This window comes from Oncorhynchus mykiss, chromosome 13 (assembly GCF_013265735.2).
Source record: "Oncorhynchus mykiss isolate Arlee chromosome 13, USDA_OmykA_1.1, whole genome shotgun sequence".
In the NCBI taxonomy this organism is placed as follows: domain Eukaryota; kingdom Metazoa; phylum Chordata; class Actinopteri; order Salmoniformes; family Salmonidae; genus Oncorhynchus; species Oncorhynchus mykiss.
Genome location: NC_048577.1, coordinates 50,539,678 through 50,562,442, shown reverse-complemented (window position 1 = coordinate 50,562,442; position 22,765 = coordinate 50,539,678). Strand labels below are relative to the sequence as shown.

At 42.7% G+C, this 22,765-nt stretch overlaps 1 protein-coding gene across 2 annotated transcripts in view; it reads right to left on the bottom strand.

The window, feature by feature from the left end:
• LOC110486711 (acid-sensing ion channel 2) overlaps positions 1–22,765 on the bottom strand; it is a 448,053-nt gene that overhangs the window by 37,990 nt on the left and 387,298 nt on the right. For both annotated transcript variants that reach the window (XM_021558500.2, XM_036941412.1), the window contains one exon: positions 10,000–10,150. In XM_021558500.2, the coding sequence (XP_021414175.1) occupies positions 10,000–10,150 (151 nt within the window). The remainder of the gene's footprint in view (positions 1–9,999; positions 10,151–22,765) is intronic.

Below are 22,765 nucleotides of genomic sequence, written 5' to 3'. Positions count from 1 at the left end.
ACATTATGAATTATAAAGGCTAGTGTTTCCCTTTGTTTAGTAATTATAAACAACCCATCTTAATGCTTTGATGCTTAGATAGCTCGACATGACTCCTGGTACAGTTGAAGTCGGAAGTTTACATACACCTTAGCCAAATACATTTAAACTCAGTTTTTCCACAATTCCCGACATTTAATCCTAGTAAAAGTTCCATCTTAGGTCAGTTAGGATCACCACTTTATTTTAAGAATGTGAAATGTCAGAATAATAGTAGAGAGAATTATTTATTTCAGCTTTTATTTCTTTCATCACATTCCCAGTGGGTCAGAAGTTTACATACACTCAATTAGTATTTGGTAGCATTGTCTTTAAATTGTTTAACTTGGGTCAAATGTCTCAGGTAGCCTTCCACAAGCTTCCCACAATAAGTTGGGTGAATTTTGGCCCATTCCTCCTGACAGAGATGGTGTAACTGAGTCAGGTTTGTAGGCCTCCTTGCTCGCGCACACTTTTTCAGTTCTGCCCATTGTCATGACGTTGCCCTCTTTGGGTACAGCGAGCACTATTCCCCCTCCCTCTGCACCATCCCCCTCTCTCTGTCTCTCCTACACCCAGGCTGCTGCGACCCCAGGTCGTAAATTCCTGGAGGAGAATCCTGCCTCATGGCCAGACAGTATAGAGAGAGAGTGAGTTTTTATAGAGAGAACAAAGGAATTTCGCCCAGCTCACAGAAGTTGACAACCAAACAATATTCAGGTTCTGGAGAAGGTATAAAAGATAGGTGAAGAATCCAGCTACAAACTGGTCCGTTTGGTATAGTTTTGTGAAACTCATGAGAGACAATACCATAACTATGTTTATACAAGAGTCTCCGTTATGAGGCTTACATCTAATGGTTGAATAAAATGAATGAGTAAAGATGAAACTATTTGTGAAATTATGTAATGTGATGTTAGACTGTTTAATGAAGGAAACTCCAATTCCCTTTGGAGTTTAACTAAATCAGAGGACCGCCCATGAGCACAGTTAGGACCCGGCGTCATGGGACAGCCCTTTTCTATGTTCCGAATAAAACCCCCACCTGGGTTTTCCCACTTCAGACCAGCTTACATCGATAACGAGAGGGCCAAGGTTTGATACCAGACCAGTACCTCTATCACAGAGGGAAATGAGGTTTAAGTAGATTGATTAATGTTTTAACCATCCCACGTGGTTAAACTCTTAGACTATCGATACCGACGGAATAAGAACAAGTATTTGATATTAATTACTAGTCTGCAGCTAGGAATAAGGTATCATTGAACACAAAGAACGACAACCGCCGAAACATCTATCCTAATACAACATTTTTATTTTTTTTCTCTTCTTTTTTAATTTTTTTATTTTACCCCTTTTTCTCCCCAATTTCGTGGTATCCAATTGTTGTAGTAGCTACTATCTTGTCTCATTGCTACAGCTCCCGTACGGGCTCGGGAGAGACGAAGGCTGAATGTCATGCGTCCTCCGATACACAACCCAACTAGCCATACTGCTTCTTAACACAGCGCGCATCCAACCCGGAAGCCAGCCGCACCAATGTGTCGGAGGCTACACCGTGCACCTGGCAACCTTGGCTAGCGCGCACTGCGCCCGGCCCGCCACAGGAGTCGCTGGTGCGCGATGAGACAAGGAGATCCCTACCGACCAATCCCTCCCTAACCCGGACGACGCTAGGCCAATTGTGCGTCGCCCCACGGACCTCCCGGTTGCGGCCGGTTACGACAGAGCCTGGGCGCGAACCCAGGGACTCTGACTAATACAACATTTCTGAATGGGACTCTGAAGTATCCATTCTAACAACGAAAGACGTGCGGATGAACTTCCAACAGAAAGAAAGACGATTCCAACAGAGATCCCGTGACACACTGAGCGTAAATAAATATACTGATTGCAATTATTCCTGAATGAGTGAGCATTCATGTGCAAAGGATTAGCATTTCAATTGTTATAATTATTATTAACTTTGTAGTGTGTCTTATCTTTCGCACCCCTCAGTCTATTGTCCACCAAGCCACCATGCCGGTTTAGCCCACTAGGGCACATTCCCCTATCATTTCCTTGTAACCATACAGTGCCTTGCAAAAGTATTCGGCCCCCTTGAACTTTGCGACCTTTTGCCACATTTCAGGCTTCAAACATAAAGATATAAAACTGTTTTTTTTGTGAAGAATCAACAACAAGTGGGACACAATCATGAAGTGGAACGACATTTATTGGATATTTCAAACTTTTTTAACAAATCAAAAACTGAAAAATTGGCAGTGCAAAATTATTCAGCCCCCTTAAGTTAATACTTTGTAGCGCCACCTTTTGCTGCGATTACAGCTGTAAGTCGCTTGGGGTATATCTCTATCAGTTTTGCACATCGAGAGACTGAATTTTTTTCCCATTCCTCCTTGCAAAACAGCTCGAGCTCAGTGAGGTTGGATGGAGAGCATTTGTGAACAGCAGTTTTCAGTTCTTTCCACAGATTCTCGATTGGATTCAGGTCTGGACTTTGACTTGGCCATTCTAACACCTGGATATGTTTATTTTTGAACCATTCCATTGTAGATTTTGCTTTATGTTTTGGATCATTGTCTTGTTGGAAGACAAATCTCCGTCCCAGTCTCAGGTCTTTTGCAGACTCCATCAGGTTTTCTTCCAGAATGGTCCTGTATTTGGCTCCATCCATCTTCCCATCAATTTTAACCATCTTCCCTGTCCCTGCTGAAGAAAAGCAGGCCCAAACCATGATGCTGCCACCACCATGTTTGACAGTGGGGATGGTGTGTTCAGCTGTGTTGCTTTTACGCCAAACATAACGTTTTGCATTGTTGCCAAAAAGTTCAATTTTGGTTTCATCTGACCAGAGCACCTTCTTCCACATGTTTGGTGTGTCTCCCAGGTGGCTTGTGGCAAACTTTAAACAACACTTTTTATGGATATCTTTAAGAAATGGCTTTCTTCTTGCCACTCTTCCATGAAGGCCAGATTTGTACAATATACGACTGATTGTTGTCCTATGGACAGAGTCTCCCACCTCAGCTGTAGATCTCTGCAGTTCATCCAGAGTGATCATGGGCTTCTTGGCTGCATCTCTGATCAGTCTTCTCCTTGTATGAGCTGAAAGTTTAGAGGGACGGCCAGGTCTTGGTAGATTTGCAGTGTTCTGATACTCCTTCCATTTCAATATTATCGCTTGCACAGTGCTCCTTGGGATGTTTAAAGCTTGGGAAATCTTTTTGTATCCAAATCCGGCTTTAAACTTCTTCACAACAGTATCTCGGACCTGCCTGGTGTGTTCCTTGTTCTTCATGATGCTCTCTGCGCTTTTAACGGACCTCTGAGACTATCACAGTGCAGGTGCATTTATACGGAGACTTGATTACACACAGGTGGATTGTATTTATCATCATTAGTCATTTAGGTCAACATTGGATCATTCAGAGATCCTCACTGAACTTCTGGAGAGAGTTTGCTGCCCTGAAAGTAAAGGGGCTGAGTAATTTTGCACGCCCAATTTTTCAGTTTTTGATTTGTTAAAAAAGTTTGAAATATCCAATGAATGTTGTTCCACTTCATGATTGTGTCCCACTTGTTGTTGATTCTTCACCAAAAAATACAGTTTTATATCTTTATGTTTGAAGCCTGAAATGTGGCAAAAGGTCGCAAAGTTCAAGGGGGCCGAATACTTTCGCAAGGCACTGTATGTACTTTGTTTGTTTGTGTGCATTTCTGGGTTTAATTACTTTGTTAGTAAATAAATTATTTAAGACAATTGAATAATGGATGACTCATAGTGAAGACTGGGTTCGTGCAGATAACCAACAACGACGTTTGGAATGAGACTAACATGAGGTAAAGAATAATTCATTAATCCGAAGACTAAGTGATCAGATATTAAAATATCTGAAAGTTATATCAGGAAAATTATAACTTTGTAATCTGAATATTTTCCTTGGTGCCCCAATTTTCCTAGTTAATTACAGTTACATGATTAATTGGTTTCATCACGCAATACTAATTACAGAGAATCTTTGATAAAGACTAATCTTCAGTTTAATGATGCCAAAGACACGACACCACATATTTTCTATAGGATTGAGGTCAGGGCTTTGTGATGTCCACTCCAATACCTTGACTTTGTTGTCCTTAACAACTTTGGAAGTATGCTTGAGGTCATTGTCCATTTGGAAGACCCATTTGCGACCAAGCTTTAACTTCCTGACTGATGTCTTGAGATGTTGCTTCAATATATCCACATAATTTTACTTATTCATGATGCCATCTATTTTGTGAAGTGCACCAGTCCCTCCTGCAGCAAAGCACCCCCACAACATGATGCTGCCACCCCATGCTTCTCGGTTGGGGTGGTGTTCTTCGGCTTGCAAGCCTCCCCCTTTTTCCTCCAAACATAATGATGGTCATTATGGCCAAGCAGTTCTATTTTTGTTTCATCAGACCAGAGGATATTTCTCCAAAAAGTACGATCTTTGTCCCCATGTGCAGTTGCAAACCATAGTCTGGCTTTTTTATGGGGGTTTTGGAGCAGTGGCTTCTTCCTTGCTGAGCGGCCTTTCAGGTTATGTCAATATAGGACTCGTTTTACTGTGGATATAGGATTGATTTGCACTTTTTGTACCAAAGTACGTCTCCAGGAGACAGAACGCGTCTCCTTCCTGAGCGGTATGACGGCTATGTGGTCCCATGGTGTTTATACTTGCGTACTATTGTTTGTACAGATGAATGTGGTTATTTCAGGTGTTTAGAAATTGCTCCCAAGGATGAACCAGACTTGTGGAGGTCTACAATTTATCTCACTTCTTGGCTGATTTCTTTTGATTTTCCCATGATGTCAAGCAAAGAGGCACTGAGTTTGAAGGTAGGCCTTGAAAACCATCCACAAGTACACCTCCAATTGACTCAAATGAATTGTGTCATGCACAAAGTAGATGTCCTAACCGACTTGCCAAAGTGTTTGAAAAATTGTTTGAAAAATTAGATTTAATGACTCCAACCTACGTGTATGTAAACTTCAACTGTATGTTTGATCAAGAACATTTCAGGTAAAACAAAACATTTAAATGTCTGTTAGTCTAGTGGAATCTACACTCAACAAAAATACAAACCTAAAATGCAACAATTTCAAAGATTTTACTGATGAAACAAATTCATTAGACCCTAATCTATGGATTTCACATGACTAGGAATACAGATATGCATCTGTTGGTCACAGATACCTTAAAAAATAGGTTAGGGAAGTGGATCAGAAAACCAGTCACTATCTGGTGTGATCACCATTTGCCTCATGCAGCGCGACACATCTCCTTCACATAGAGTTGATCAGGTTGTTGATTGTGGCCTGTGGAATGTTGTCCCACTCCTCTTCAATGGCTTTGCAAAGTTGCTGGATATTGGGGGGATATGGACACGCTGTCGTACACTCTGTTGTACACGTCTATCCAGAGCATCCCAAACATGCTCAGTGGGTGACATGTCTGTTGTGTATACAGGCCATGGAATAACTGGGGCATTTTCAGCTTCCAGGAATTGTGTACAGATCCTTGCGACATGGGGCTGTGCATTATCATGCTGAAACATGAGGTGATGGCGGCGGATGAATGGCACAACAATGGGCCTCAGGTTCTCCTCACAGTATCTCTGTGCATTCAATCCATCGATAAAATGCAATTGTGTTCATTGTCTGTAGCTTATGCCTGCCCATAGCATAACCCCACTGCCACCATGATGCACTCTGTTCACAACGTTGATATCAGCAACCCGCTTGCCCACACAACGCCATGGCGTCTGCCATCTGCCCGGTATAGTTGAAACCGGGATTCATCCGTGAAGAGAACACTTCTCCAGTGTGCTAGTGGCCATCGAAGGTGAGCATTTACCACTGAAGTCAGTTACGATGCCAAACTGCAGTCAGGTCAAGACCCTGGTTAGGATGACAAGCAGGCAGATAAGCTTCCCTGAGACAGTTTCTGACAGTTTTTGCAGAATGTCTTCGGTTGTGCAAACCCACAGTTTCATCAGCAGTCTGGGTGGCTGGTCTCAGGTGATCCCGCTGGTGAAGAAGCCGGATGTAGAGGTCCTGGGCTGGCATGGTTACACAGGGTCTGCAGTTGTGAGGCCGGTTGGACATCAGTGGTATTGTGTTGTGTGACAAAACTGCACATTTTAGAGTGGCCTTTTATTGTCCCCTGTACAAGGTGCACATGTGCAATGATCATGCTGTTTAATCAGCTTCTTGATATGCCACACCTGTCAGGAGGATGGATTATCTTGGCAAAAGAGAAATGCCCACTAACAGGCATGTAAATAAATCCTCCACATACAACACCCGTTCTGCCAGGAACATTCTGTTAAAGGTCCCCAAAGCACACACATCCCTGGGTATTTTCAGTTCGCTGCAGCTAGCGACTGGAACGAGCTGCAACAAACACTCAAACTGGACAGTTTTATCTCAATCTCTTCATTCAAAGACTCAATCATGGACACTTTTACTGACAGTTGTGGCTGCTTTGCGTGATATATTGTTGTCTCTACCTTCTTGCCCTTTGTGCTGTTGTCTGTGCCCAATAATGGTTGTACCATGTTTTGAGCTGCTCCATGTTGTGCTGCTGCCATGTTGTGTTGCTACCATGTTGTGTTGCTACCATGTTGTTTTCATGTTGTGTAGCTACCATGCCGTAGCAACACAACATGAAAAGGTCATAGGTCTCTCTTTATGTAGTGGCTCCCAAGTGGTGCAGTGGTCTAAGGCACTGAATTGCTGTGCTCGAGGCATCACTACAGACACCCTGGTTTGAATCCAGGCTGTGTCACACCCGGCCGTGATTGGGAGTCCCATACGGCGGTGCACAATTGGCCCAGCGTTGTCCGGGTTTGGCTGGTGTAGGCCGTCATTGTAAATAAGAATTTGTTCTTAACTGACTTGCCTAGTTAAATAAAGGTTAAAAAACACTTTAAATGTTGCGTTTATATTTTTGTTCAGTGCAGTGTAATAACCTCACAGTCTGATGTGAAATTCTAAGTGTTTAACTCCCCACTCCTGCAAAAATTCAGTAGTTAACCCAACGGCAGAATGAGATAACAAGTCTTCAGATCAAGAGAAGAGTGAGAAAACTCGCCTGGCTCTTCCACTTTCTAATCTGAACTTCAGTTGACCTCTCTTGCAGACAGGGACAATCCATACAACATCCCACACAAACACGGCCAAGATCGCATTGTGTTCGATAAGGACTTAAGAAAGTACAGCGAAAAAAAGAATACATTGATTGGAAACAACAGAGGAAGCCTGTTAATACTGTGAAAGGTGGTTGTAGTAAGTGTTGATACTGTATTATGCACCCTGGGCAAAACCTAGGGTCGAAATCAATAGCAGCTATGTGCATACTTTCCATATGTTACGTGTTCCTGTCTGAGGACAGTGAACAATAACAAAGTGTGTGGTATTGGAGAAGCCAGAGGTCAAGTGCAATGGCTGAGTCCCAAACGGCACCCGATTCCCTTTATCGTGCACTACTTTTGAGCAGGGCCCAAAGTAGTGTACTGTACAGGGAATAGGGTGCCATTTGGGGTGAAGCCAATGAGTTTCATCAGACACACAGTGGAGAAGTGGAGCTGGAGGTTAGCACTGCGCCTGCAGCAAATCTCTCTTTAAATTCACATGAAAGTTATTCAAATGTTTGTAAAAGTAAATGATTGGAGAAAATGACTTCGAGGAGGTCCTAATCACTTGACAAGTCGTCATTGAATTCCACTTGACATCCCTGCAAATATTTAAGATGCACTTGAGAGATCAGCCCCTCGAAAACAGCTAATGTATGAGAGGAAATGATAGAGACAATCTGAAGCTCTCATTTTTTCTTCCACCGAGCAATCCTGATGCCAATGTGAGTTGCAGTGTATCTAGGCAACTGCATATCTATTTCTAAAACACCGCACACACCTACGCTGGTGATCAAATTAAGATAGCACATCTGTAGTTAAGTGTAATAGCAAACGGGTTGGGTTGTGTACGTTAATAATGACTAATAAAGTGATTGTTGTCATAATTTTTAAAAATCAATCTAGACTAATTAATATAAATGAAAAAGACAAAAATGACTTTACACTACAGATGTAGGATCTTCATTTGATCACTCTTTTGTTGCACAGTAGGAAATGTAAACTTGGAGTATATTCAATGTTTAAAAAGGCTTCTAAAGTTTGTAATTTCCACTTTAAAATGTCAGATTTGATTTGCCCTTACAAAAATTGTATCAACCCCTACAAAGAAGTCAATTAATTCTAATCCACATAATACTTCACTTTTTCTGTTGCTGCAAGATCATTTTCCTGCTGTAGAAAACTGGCTCAAATTAAGATCCTACATCTGTACTGTGCTCCTGTTGATGCTCATCCAATCTAGATGAAGAACACGGACGTTTTTTTTTCTTTTGGACCTATCGGATAGGATTAAATGCATAGAAATCTAATTAATTGAACAGACAAATCATTGACTTGAATGGGGCAAATTCTATTCTTTCAATATCTATGCATTTAGTCCAATCCAATAGGAAAAAATCTAGATCGATAACTTTTTAAAAACTGGGCCCAGGAAACTGTGGATTTTGACTACCCCTAGCTGACAGTAAAAATACAACAGTTCCATTCTTCAGATCAATAAACATCCCATGCCAAATGTCAACACCCCCTCTTCCTCCATGGTCCTATCCTGATACTGTCCACTTCCCCTGTACTACAAACTAACTCCTGTGAGTCCAGACATGACAGTATGGCAGCAAAACAAGCTGCCTCTCTACCCTCTAAAGCTCCCAGGATGCAGCTAGCCACAAACCTGACCATGGAGACGATGCAGCTCTGATTGACTGCAGGCCTTTGCCAGGCAGACAGAGAGGGGAGGGTGAGAGGAGGGGTGGAGAGAGAGGAGAGGGTGAGAGGAGAGAAATAGGGGGGGAGAAAAATAATAGAAAGGCTGAGGTAGGAGCCCTGTTCCGTGTGTCCAGTGTGTCTAATATGTCCGGTATGTCCGTTGTGTCCGGTTTGTCTGGTGTGCCCGGTATGTCCGGTGCCTTTGCTTAGATTTAAGTCTCTAAAGGCACTGAGGCCCTGCTTCTCTGTGAGGTGGAAGCTGTGAGGAGGAAGCTGCAAGGAGGAAGCTCTGAGTAGGAAGTTCTGAGCCCCCTGTTATCTGCTGACAGGACTGAGCCAGCTGGTTGTGTGCTAATTAATCCGTACAGGCACACAGAGGGATAAACAAGGGCACCATCCAGGGCCCTCCATCCCAGTAGGAGACTCTACAAAGAGGTCTACACTCTCACTGTGCTGCTAGATGCCCCTCTGTATAGCGACTTAGCCTCTGCCTTATCACAACAGACTTAAACACACCAGTGATGGGAAGGGACAGCTGAGGAGAAGCCTATGTGTCCCACTGCTAATCTGAGAAGAACATGTGGAGAATTGATCGGGGGAAATAAACAGGCTCTCTGCATGATACATGTTCTATATATGGAGAGTAAATATAGTCTATCTGCTAGAGGGCCCATGACTTGGCTTGATGCTGTGCTTCAACAACTCCCCTGTCTTCACTTCCACGCAGGTTGAGACGTGAGCAAGGCTTTCAATGAGGCTCATTGTGCAGCTAACAGGTCAGGCAGCAAGCTCCCTCCTACACAAGACTATATGAACAACTAACAGGGCTTCTTCCACTATGAACAACAAATCATCAGGAAACTGAAACTGATAAAGGAATGGCATCGCTTCCAAATCTGAAAGGAAAAGCACATCCTGGCTGGAGCTGTTATTTGACAGCAAGTCAATACATTTTGGGCAGAATTTATATAAATGGTGAAAAACACAGGACATAGAATATAACTTTGGGGGACACCAGTTGTCAACTCCACACAGTCAGATTGAGCACCCTCTACATGGATACATTGTGATTTGGATGGAGAGGGTCAGGTATGGTGTAGTTGGGCCTACCTGTGTCGCCCCACACGGGTAGGTACTCGTCCTGCTGGATGTCCAGCATAATCTCCAGGCCGTTCCCCGTCCCTCCCTTCATGGTGGTCCGCAGCGTCTTCCCCTCCTCCGCTGCGTTGAACATGTAACACTTCCCATACCTGGTGAACACCTGCAGAGAGAGAGAGAGTGAGAGAGAGAGAGAGAGAGAGAGAGAGAGAGAGAGAGAGAGAGAGAGAGAGAGAGAGAGAGAGAGAGAGAGAGAGAGAGAGAGAGAGAGAGAGAGAGAGAGAGACAGAGAGACAGAGAGACAGAGAGACAGAGAGAGAGCAGAAGTTAGTACTGACCATGTTATGTACACAGGCTGGTGGACATCAGGAGATGGACTGATACATTAACTAATCATAAACTGGTACCATGACATTCCCTGAGGCGATTTAGGGAAGAACTGTCCTTATAGCCTTCTAAATGCATTAAGAAATCAGCAAGCTGAACTAGATACGATAATGATTGTAACACCCTACAGGCAAATTCAAATGACAACAACAGAGCCTGGAACAAAAGTTAAGTATTAAGGATTCATGTGGAGACTAGGAACACAAAATGTTGATTGGTCCCTTGGTTGCCCTTGATAGAAATACATGATCAATCCCAATGGCACACAACAACCTTCTAACACATTCTCCTATGAGAAAGCACCTTGTGCTTTTTAAAAATGTGTTTACGAGCATACACTTTATGGCAGGGCAATGGGCCACATTGGAGACAAATCCTATCATTTCAGTGTAATGGAGCATGTGGTTGTTGTTCCCCCTCCCTTCAAGTGGCTGGATGAGCAGAAGCATTACAGGCTGTGGAGCCATCGCTCTCTGAAGGACAGCTAATAACAGGCTTTCTGCAGCTCCACTCTGCTCCGGTCAGGTGGAGAAAGCACTTTTCAGCTCCTATATTGGGTAAAGTAGGGCCAGATTAGGCCTTAAAGGAAAGTAGTGGCAGAGATTTGAAAAAAGCATGGGCACTTTACCCTGTAATCACTTAAAAGTGGTGCTCACTCTGCCATTAGTGGCATGGAGTTCATGGGAGGAAAAACCTGCATTCGCCATCCCCATTTTCAGTACATTGTTAACAGTTCAAGGAAAACTGTTGAGATGCCATTATGAGAAGGAATGCATAGGGAAAGCTCAGATTTTTCTAGGTAATAACTGAACTTTTGCCCCTCATTCAATCAAACAAATCGGCACAGTTATATGTCACACCACTGTGCTAGATAGCGACTTTGAGGTTTATATGAATAATAGACTGGCGTAAAATGCAGAATCAGTGCAGCTTATTTAGAGACAGGTGTGTAAAAGATGCACACACGTAAATTAGATGGGTGTTGGGAGGTCCCTGCTCATGGATAATAATCACCATAACAACCCTCAGCCCACCTTCCTTTCCCTCACCAATCAGAGAAGGACTGAGGAATTTAATGCTGTTTGAACATCATCAACAAGGTCACACACTCCAAGCCTTCTTATTGGATAGAAGCAGTGGTGGCCTATCTGCCCTTCTATGTTCTGGTCTGGGATCAGTGTGGTTCTGGGAGCTCAGAATGGTTACAGTTACAGTGCCTTCAGAAAGTATTCACACCCCTTGACTTTTCCCTCATTTTGTTGTGTTACAGCCTGAATTTAAAATGGTTACATTAAGATTTTGTTTCACTGGCCCACACACAATACCACATAATGTCTTAGTGGAATGTTTACTAAGTAATGTTTACTAAGCAACTAAAATGTTTACTAAGTAATTACAAATGAAAAGCTGAAATGTCAATAAGTATTCAACCCCTTTGTTATGGCAATCCTAAATAAGTTCAGGAGTACAAATTTGCTTAACAAGTTAACAAGTCACATAAAAAGTTGTACTCACTCTGTGTGCAATAATAGTGTTTAATATGATTTTTGAATGACTACTTCATCTCTGTACCCCACACATACAATTGTCTGTAAGGTCCCTCAGTTGAGCAATGAATTTCAAACACAGATTCAACCACAAAGACAAGGGAGATTTTCCAATGCCTCACAAAGAAGGGACTTATTGTTCATGGGTTAAAAAAAAAAGCAGACATTAAATATCCCTTTCAGCAGGGTGAAGTTAATAATTACACGTTGGATGGTGTATCAATACACCCAGTCACTACAAATATACAGGTGTTCTTCCTAACTCAGTTGCTGGACAGGAAGGAAACCGCTCAGGGATTTCACCATGAGGCCAACAGTTACAGAGTTTAATGGCTGTGATAGGAGAAAACTGAGGATGGATCAACAACATTGTAGTTACTCCACAATACTAACCTAAATATCAGTGAAAAGAAGGAAGCCTGTACAGAATTAAAGTATTCCAAAACATGCATCCTGTTTGCAATAAGGCACAAAAGTAAAATTGCAAAAAATGTGTCAAAGAAATGAACTTTATGTCCTGAATAGAAAGTGTTGTGTTTGGGGCAAATCCAATACAACCCATCACTGAGTACCACTCCTCATATTTTCGACCATGCATCATTTTATCCTTGTCATCGGCAACGACTAGGGAGTTTTCAAAGTTAAAAGTAAATAGAACAGGGGCCTCCCGAGTGGCGCAGCGGTCTGCGGCATCACTACAGCCTGGGGTTCGATCCCAGGCTGTGTCATGACCGGCCGTGATCGGGAGTCCCATAGGGCGGCGCACAATTGGCTCAGTGTTGTCCGGGTTAGGGGAGAGTTTGGCCAGAGGAGCTTCAGTTAGCTCATCGCACTCTAGCGACTCCTTGTGGTTGTCTGGCTGCCTACAGGCTAACTTTGGTTGTCAGCTGAACGGTGTTTCCTCCGATACATTGATGCGGCTGGCTTCTGGGTTAAGCTTGACGGTGTTAAGAAACGCGGTTTGGTGCGTCATGTTTCGGAAGAGGGATGACTCGATCTTTGCCTCTTCCGAGCCCGTTGGGGAGTTGCAGCAATGAGACAAGATCGTAATTGGATCGCATTTGGATATGACAAAATTGGGAAGGAGGTGGGGGGGATCATGTGACCCTTGAACGAGATGGCCGCGTGAACTAAGAGCTCCGCACAAGTAGTTTCCAATTCCTAATCTTACCTCCACTTCAAGTTTAAACTCCTTTAGCTTTAGTAAAAAAGTCATGGCGGCTACAAAAGGCGACACTACAGGTGACATTTTTACCCGGACTCGAGTATTAGCGACAGAAAAAGCCTCCAAGAAGAAGCTTCAGAAAAAGCTACCGCCATTAGCCAGGAGCAAGAGGACCCGTTCCTCCCCGAGGCCCAACGAATGCCAACCTCACACTCTGTCGAAGACATCCTTTCTGAGTTGAGATCCCAACGTACAGTAAAACGGAAACAGATACCATGTGCTCTAAAAAAGGAAAAAAGCAGATATCGCGCTATTACAAGAGACACACCTCTGTGACGCTGAACATGCCAAACTCCGCAGAGCTTGGGTGGGACAGGTGTATTTCTCATCTTTCAAATCAAACAGTAGAGGTACAGCCATTCGTATCCATAAGAATGTTCCATTCATAATTGACAAAAACATATCTGATCTGGAGGGGAGATTTATTTTGATAACTGGGTCACTATATGGTCAACCAATTACTATCTTAAACATATATGCCCCTAACACAGATACTCCTGCTTTCATTTAAAAAATAATAACCCTGTTCAATGAGCATTGTGTTTCCTTTGGCGTGGTGGCCGGAGATTTTAATTGTACCCTTAACCCAACCTTAGACAAATCATCTCAAGTCCCCACCACAAATCCTAGATCTGCAAAGATGTTGAACTCTCTTACTAAAGAGATGGGACTGATAGATATCTGGAGAGAGACTAATAGCTCATCTATGGACTATACATACTACTCTAATGTCCATAACACCTACTCCCGTATAGATTACATTTTTATCCCAAAGAGTTTCATAAATTCAGCCACGTGTACAATCGGACCCATAGCACTTTCAGATCACGCCTTTGTCCACCTCCGCTTGGACCTCTGCAAAAACATCCCGAGGTCAAAGAGCTGGAAATTCAAGACCTCCATGTTATCAAACGAAGCGTTCCATACATTGGTAACTACATGGATAAACAACTACACACAAGACAACAAAGATTCTCCTGTTTCTCCGGCCACAATGTGGACGCTGCTAAAGCCACACTAAGAGGTCATCTAATTGCATATGCTTCCTCTAAGAAAAAAGCAAGGGAAGCACACAGGCTAGATCTCGAGAGGGAGCTGGAATGCTGTGAAAAAGTACATAAACAATCCCCAGACAGCACCTCCTGGAGTCAACTTAAAGCAGCCAAAGCCAAACTGAATTTGGACTACACTCGGGAGATAAAAAAAAGTTTTCTTTAATAAACAGAAATACCATGAGTATAGCAATAGGCCTAGTAGATTGCTTTCTTACCAATTAAAAAAAGTGCAGTCAGAGCGTACAATCATGGCTATCCGAACAGCAGAGGACGAGGTCACATATGACCCAAAAAAGATCAATTTAACACACGGAGGCAGAACTCCACTCTTTCCTAGAGGGAATCTCGCTACCTAAACTATCAGACACCGACCAAGAAGATCTCAACTCCCCCTTTACTCCTGAGGAGATCCTGGAGGCAATTACCTCCATGCCACCTAATAAGTTCCCAGGCCCAGATGGATTCCCCAGAGAGTTCTACAAAGCTTTTTGGCCCCAGGTCAGCCCTATCTTCATGCCAATGCTGGAGGACTTTTGCAAAAACGGAGTTCTCCCAGACTCAATGCACACAGCTCGCATTACAGTGTTGCTCAAAGAAGACAAGGACCCTCTATCCTGCTCGTCCTTCCGGCCCATAAGCTTGTTGGATTTCGACTACAAAACAATTACCAAATTGCTCGCCAAAAGACTAAACACTGTTCTTCCCAAAATAATAAAAGCGGACCAAACTGAATTTATTAGAGACAGATACTCTTCTGATAACATTCGCCGTCTTTTTGATATTATTGATCAAGTAAACGCACAAAAGACCCCTGTCCTGCTGGCTTCACTGGATGCTGAGAAGGCGTCTGACAGGATGGAGTGGAGATTTCTGTTTTCAGTCTTAGAAAAGTTCAATATGGGCCCACATTTTATTAAATGGATCAAATCACTATACTCTCATCCAAATGCCATGGTGACTACTAACGAACTGAACTCTGACAGATTCCCTCTAGAACGGTGCACAAGACAAGGGTTATCGCTGTCCCCCCTGCTTTACTTGTTGGGGGCGGAGCCTCTGAGAGAGTTGATAAGGAGCAATCCAAGTATTACGGGTGTTTCTGCAGGCGGCCTGCAGCACAAGATTTCGCTTTACGCTGATGATGTCTTGCTCTACATATCCATCCCTGAGAAATCCCTGCCATTTTAGAAACAATTGCTCAGTATGGCAGGTTTTCAGGTTATAAGATCAATTTGAACAAATCCACTGTCTGCCCTCTCAATATTACACTCACCAGCTCTATGATGACACTATGTCCATTCCAATGGAAGACACAGGGGTTTAAATACCTTGGGATCTTCATAACACCAGATCTGAATAGCCTTTTCAAGGAAAATTATCTTCCACTCCTGGATCGAATCAAGAACGCAGAAGAATTAATGTCATCCGTATGAATATCCTCCCTAAACTGAACTATTTATTTCAGATGCTCCCATGCTATCTCCCAGTTTCCTTTTTCAAAACAACTAACCAAAGCATCACCAAAACTTAGGATCAAGTTCTCCACTCTATCGAAACCTGAATCTAAGGGTGGTCTTGCCCTTCCCTCCCTTCAACTGTACTACTGGTCTGCCCAAATCCGCAACATGCTAACATGGATCACAAACAGACAAGTGTCAACGTGGATTCAGATAGAAGCCCAATCCTGTGGTCCATTGCCCCTATGCTCAATTATATTCATTAATAACTTTAGTGAAGTGGGCAACATAGCCAAAACCTTTCGTGGGCAACATAGCCAAAACCTTTCGTGGAGGGACTGTAAGAAATACCTGGGCATTTCCTGCCAAATATGTTCTCACTCGCCTATAGTAGGCAACCCAGACTTGCCAAAAGCCCTGAGGGATGCCAACTTTAATCTTTGGCATACTCTAGGAATCAGGACCTTTTCAGACCTATTTCATCAGAAAACCACTACACTGAAATCCTTTCAAGAGCTCTGCAGTGAATTCAATGTGCCAAGATCCCTTTTTTTTATATCTTCAAATTAGACATGTCATTTCCTCTTTTACTTCCAAGAGGAGGTTTAGAACTCAGTTGAATGAAGTTGAAACCCTTCTTGTCACAGCACAATCCATTAAAGGCATATCTATAGACTCCTTTCTGAGCAAGGAGGCTCCTCCTTTGAAAATAATCTGGGAAAAGGACCTTGGTCTGACTATCAGTGATGAGTTCTGGGCGGAGGTTTGCGACAGGGTTTACTGCTCCTCTACTAATGTAAAAATGAAAGAATTTAATTACACATTTTTGTACAAATTGTATTATACTCCTTTGAGACTCCATAGAATGAAAACAGATATGTCTCCTTACTGTACAAGATGTACCTCTGAAAGTGGAACCTATATGCATGTATTTTGGAGCTGTAGAGAGATTGCCAGATACTAGATGTACAGCTTGATATGACCCCGTGTATCTATCTTCTTAATGCCCAGCAGGACTTTGTTCTTGATCCAGACAGAGAACATTTGCTTATGACTATTACATACTTTGCTAAGAAATGTATTCTTCTATTGTGAGCCTCGAATACCTCTCCTACATTTAAAATGTGGATTGACCAGATTGTTGACTTTCTCCCTCTTGAAAAGCTCACTTATGACCTCCGCAAGAGACAGCCCAAGTTTAATAGACTCTGGTAGACCTTCAAGCTGCATACTGGACCCTATTCCAACTAAACTACTGAAAGAGCTGCTTCCTGTGCTTGGCCCTCCTATGTTGAACATAATAAACGGCTCTCTATCGGATGTATACCAAACTCACTAAAAGTGGCAGTAATAAAGCCTCTCTTGAAAAAGCCAAACCTTGACCCAGAAAATATAAAAAACTATCGGCCTATATCGAATCTTCCATTCCTCTCAAAGATTTTAGAAAAGGCTGTTGCGCAACAACTCACTGCCTTCCTGAAGACAAACAATGTATACGAAATGCTTCAGTCTGGTTTTAGACCCCATCATAGCACTGAGACGGCACTTGTGAAGGTGGTAAATTACATTTTAATGGCATCGGACCGAGGCTCTGCATCTGTCCTCGTGCTCCTAGACCTTAGTGCTGCTTTTGATACCATCGATCACCACATTCTTTTGGAGAGATTGGAAACCCAAATTGGTCTACATGGACAAGTTCTGGCCTGGTTTAGATCTTATCTGTCGGAAAGATATCAGTTTGTCTCTGTGAATGGTCTGTCCTCTGACAAATCAACTGTAAATTTCGGTGTTCCTCAAGGTTCCGTTTTAGGACCACTATTGTTTTCACTATATATTTTACCTCTTGGGGATGTTATTCGAAAACATAATGTTAACTTTCACTGCTATGCGGATGACACACAGCTGTACATTTCAATGAAACATGGTGAAGCCCCAAAATTGCCCTTGCTAGAAGAATGTGTTTCAGACAAGGAAGTGGATGGCTGCAAACTTTCTACTTTTAAACTCGGACAAAACAGAGATGCTTGTTCTAGGTCCCAAGAAACAAAGAGATCTTCTGTTGAATCTGACAATTAATCTTAATGGTTGTACAGTCGTCTCAAATAAAACTGTGAAGGACCTCGGCGTTACTCTGGACCCTGATCTCTCTTTTGAAGAACATATCAAGACCATTTCAAGGACAGCTTTTTTCCATCTACGTAACATTGCAAAAATCAGAAACTTTCTGTCCAAAAATTATGCAGAAAAATTAATCCATGCTTCTGTCACTTCTAGGTTAGACTACTGCAATGCTCTACTTTCCGGCTACCCGGATAAAGCACTAAATAAACTTCAGTTAGTGCTAAATACGGCTGCTAGAATCCTGACTAGAACCAAAAAATTTGATCATATTACTCCAGTGCTAGCCTCTCTACACTGGCTTCCTGTCAAAGCAAGGGCTGATTTCAAGGTTTTACTGCTAACCTACAAAGCATTACATGGGCTTGCTCCTACCTATCTCTCTGATTTGGTCCTGCCGTACATACCTACACGTACGCTACGGTCACAAGACGCAGGCCTCCTAATTGTCCCTAGAATTTCTAAGCAAACAGCTGGAGGCAGGGCTTTCTCCTATAGAGCTCCATTTTTATGGAACGGTCTGCCTACCCATGTCAGAGACGCAAACTCGGTCTCAACCTTTAAGTCTCTACTGAAGACTCATCTCTTCAGTGGGTCATATGATTGAGTGTAGTCTGGCCCAGGAGTGGGAGGGTGAACGGAAAGGCTCGCAACGAACCGCCCTTGCTGTCTCTGCCTGGCCGGTTCCCCTCTTTCCACTGGGATTCTCTGCCTCTAACCCTATTACAGGGGCTGAGTCACTGGCTTACTGGGGCTCTCTCATGCTGTCCCTGGAGGGGGTGCGTCACCTGAGTGGGTTGAGTCACTGATGTGGTCATCCTGTCTGGGTTGGCGCCTGTCTGGATGTGGTCATCCTGTCTGGGTTGATTTGATTTGGAGACAATCACAAGGACAGGTGAACCAGATCAGGGTGTGACAGTAGTAACTACAGATTGCCCCTTTAAGTCTATCAAAAGGGTGCACGTTTCAGCATGTGTCCATTAGGACTATGGATATTTATTTTATCAGCATGAATTAGATTGAGCAATAAAATCCTCACTTTTATTCCATAGGCTGGAATCCTCACTATGCAGCTTTTGCAAGAGCGCATTTTTCATTGGCTGTCCACTGGTTTCAAAAACAATGATTGATAGGAAGTTTAAAGTTCTTGAAATCAACCATTATTGGGTTCAAATACACATTTAGATTTGTGAACAGCCATCCACAACAACAACAATCCGTAAGGCACAAATGACTAAATGAGAGAGCAGCAGCGTGATTCACATCAATGAGCTATGTAGATATCAATAATAAGATATATCCGTATCGTTGGAGACTACACCACTGCTGTCATCCTTATCTCATTGCGTTTATTAAAATTTGATCATCTTTGGATGCCGACAGCAGTCGTACCATTGGAAGACATAGCTTAAACTGTAGTCTACAAAAGCCTATTCCTGCTCTTTTCCCGTGATCCATCAAACACATCTGGTGTGTCATCATAGTGGTCTCTGACTTGTGGTCAGACTCGCTCAGGTGGAACAAACTTAAACTTGCGCCTTTTTTCAATGCTGATTTGAATGTAATTTAGGAAAGAGAAGTGTCAAAGATCCTTTCTGAATTTAAAAGTAATCCTCTATGTCATTTAGTTTTTCAAAAGTATCTGTAATCTGATTACAATATTTTTGCTGGTAACGTAACAGATTACAGTTATCGTTTTTAGGTAATCCCTTACATGTAATCCGTTACTCCCCAACCCTGATGGCCAGTGTATGAGTGCTTCTATGGACATGAGTAATTGTCCAGGTGGACAGTGTTATGGTGATAGAAGGATGTGGGTAGAAAGGGAGTATGAGACACCCCCTTCTCCTCAGTAGAGCAGCTCCCTCCTTCCACAGATATGAATCTATCTAAATTATACATCAGGGGCTAAGAGCTGCCAGAGCCACAGCGCAGAGACGGGGGGGATACATATTCATAGAGAAATCACTCTTGGTTTGCAGGTACCCGTGACTCAGTGTCTGTCTCTGACTGGGACTGGACTTAACTGTACCAGGGATGGCTCCGGTTGATAGCATAGTGACAGAAATACCCGAGTGTATAGAGACCAATATGGACCCAGCCTGCATGAATGGAGAATATCAACATCAGCAGCATGTCCCAGCATAGACAGTAATCTGTCAATGTCAAAACACATTGGTCCAAACCTAACTGACCAAAAAGCAGATTGAACGGGATTCAACATGCAGCAGCATCCCAGTAAACAGGTTGTTTTGGTCGTCAGCATGACCTTGGTTCATTTGACTAAAGTATCTCTGTCTGCTAATTAGAGCTTACATTAGAGTTAATAAGCATCAGCCCAAACCATTCACACACTCAAGTGCTCCCTTGGAACCCTCGTCAGCTAACTGGGCAGGTAACATCATGTTTAATTACCCAGCGGTCATTTAAACATGATATGTCTGTGAGTTTCTGTGAGTGTGTGTATAACACAGACTACGCGTAACTGCACTGCCCAACACTGCTTCCCTTTAGATGTACTGTAGTAATGGTGCTCTGAACTCTCCTCCTCTAAAGTTGTTGGTTGTCTATTAGGGACCATCATCATCATCATCATCATCATCCTCTCTCTGGAGCTTCTTGTCAGACCCTCTCTGTCTCTAGAAACAGTAATGATGTACTGTATGGGTGACAGGGAGGGCTAGGACCAGGTCAACATCCTATTAACACCTTACCACACCTCATCAGCCACGCCACGGGGGAAGTGCCAACCAAAAGTTGCCAGGGTGGTTCTGTCATTTTGGTACCCCTCAGACAGTTGTCTGACCCTGCTGTCTCTCCTTCATCTTGTTCCCGCCCACTCAGTTATTATCTCCACCTCTGCTTGCCTCGAGTCATTCTGCCAGAGGGAGGAGAGTAATGACTCCTCACACCACCACAGAAATATCAAATAACTTTGGTACCTGGCCAAGGGGCGGTTACAGGCAATACCTGTAAAGTAGCAAACTAAAGTAAAGAGACACTTCTCAGAGTTCTCATGCACCGAGGCCATTACTTTTCTGAAAAACAGGATGGTGGAATATGGACCATGAGTATCAGCATTCTCAAAATAGCTCCATCCTATCTGCTATTAATACATGACCAGTGCTTGACTTGGGCAAGAGCTCACCGAACTGAGTACCGGCACCTCAAATGTTCTAGTACTTGAGCTCCTGTTCCTCTTATAGAATATTAGCACCTAAATATAAAAAGGACCGGCACCCAAAATGAGTATCGGCACCTATTTCAAGCAGTGTAAATGACAATGTTGCTTATAATACCAGATGTGGTTATGCATGATTGCTTCATACTCAGCAGTGTTTGAGTCGATATGTCAGACCACTATGGCCTATTTATTACCGTACCTCCCTAATCTGACTTCATTTGATACACACTGTAAATAGACTTTACTATTGTATTATTGACTGTATTTGTATTTGTGTTTGTGTATTCCATGTGTAACTCTGTGTTGTTGTTTGTGTCGCACTGCTTTGCTTTATCTTGGCCAGGTCGCAGTTGTAAATGAGAACTTGTCCTCAACTGGCCTACCTGGTTAAATAAAGGTGTTCTCAACTGACCACCTGGTTAAATAAAGGTGAAATAAATACAAATAAAATAAAGATATGCACAAGCCAATACAGAACTAAAAACATTGACTGTTGTCAGGTCTTCATACACACCCATCCGTCTATTCTGATCAGTTTGGCTAGAATGGTCTTGTTGACATTGCACTCTTCAAGCCACTAAGCATCAAAGTTGTCTTTGGTGATGAAATGCTGTTGCTGCTCTTTCTTCATTACGTTATTTTAAATGAATCGCTAAGGTGTTGATTGAACCCGGGTCTTGAAATGTCACAAGAGTCAAACCCTGCCATGTTAACATAACGTTAGCTGACACTGTCCACAGGGCAGTCAGGGCACGAAGCAGGAGAACAGAGATGAGCTGCCAATTAGACGCCTGCCTTCGTCTCGTCCACCCAACATAACTTATTAGCATTCACAAGAAACAGTGTGAATGTCCGGGAGCAAGACATCGCCCTAAGGCATGCCGTGACCCAGCCTGCATGTCGACCAGCCTCTCCCAGGGTGAAGCCAAAAATGACACGTCCATTAGAGAGCCACCTTCCACTGTGATGAAAGGTCAGTTGTTGTTAGTTAGCGCCAGACAGACGACAGACACCTTCCCACTGTGTTTGAAGAGTTGTCTGTCCCTGGCTAATGCCGAAGACAACAGTTAGACATCTGAAAATAAAGCGTTACAAAGAGACAAGTCATTATGCCTGCAGTGTGCTGTGGCTGTGATGGGTACACTAGTGAGAATGGTTCATGACTTCATGTGTTCAGTTGTCATTATTGTGAAGAGCTTTATGATAAATATGCCTCCGCTTTGTTTCTTCAACTATTATTGTAAATGGCTCCGAAGTCCTTTTCCTCATTTGTTACACACCCACGCACACAGAGATGGGATAATATACTATCTTGTTGCCATTACAAAATACTCTGAAGAAAAATGTATCAAAATGAAATACAAGATGCTAATTAGTATTTTTCCAAAATACATTTTCAAATACACGGCTTCACTAAAACAACATTCTCAGTAAGGGTTATAAAAACATTGTACTTGCTATGACTGGATATGAGTGTCTGCTAAATGACCAAAATGTACAAATAAAGACTTGCAAAGCACACTGGGCATTATTAATTGGCCTTGTTTTGGGGGACGGAGCTCAAAATAATATATTTTGACATTTACATTTATAAGACAGTCTTGTCACACCATATTGTCATCAGACTTCTGATACCAATGCAGGGTGAAAGGGGGCCACAAACTGTGAACAGCTAAAAAAAAAATGGTATAGAAAAGTATTTTGTATTTTGAAAAAAGAAATGACAGGTCTCGAAGTATCTTGTTACAAATTACAACGGATTGTAGTTCAGAAGTAATTAAATACGTATTTAACATAAATGTAAC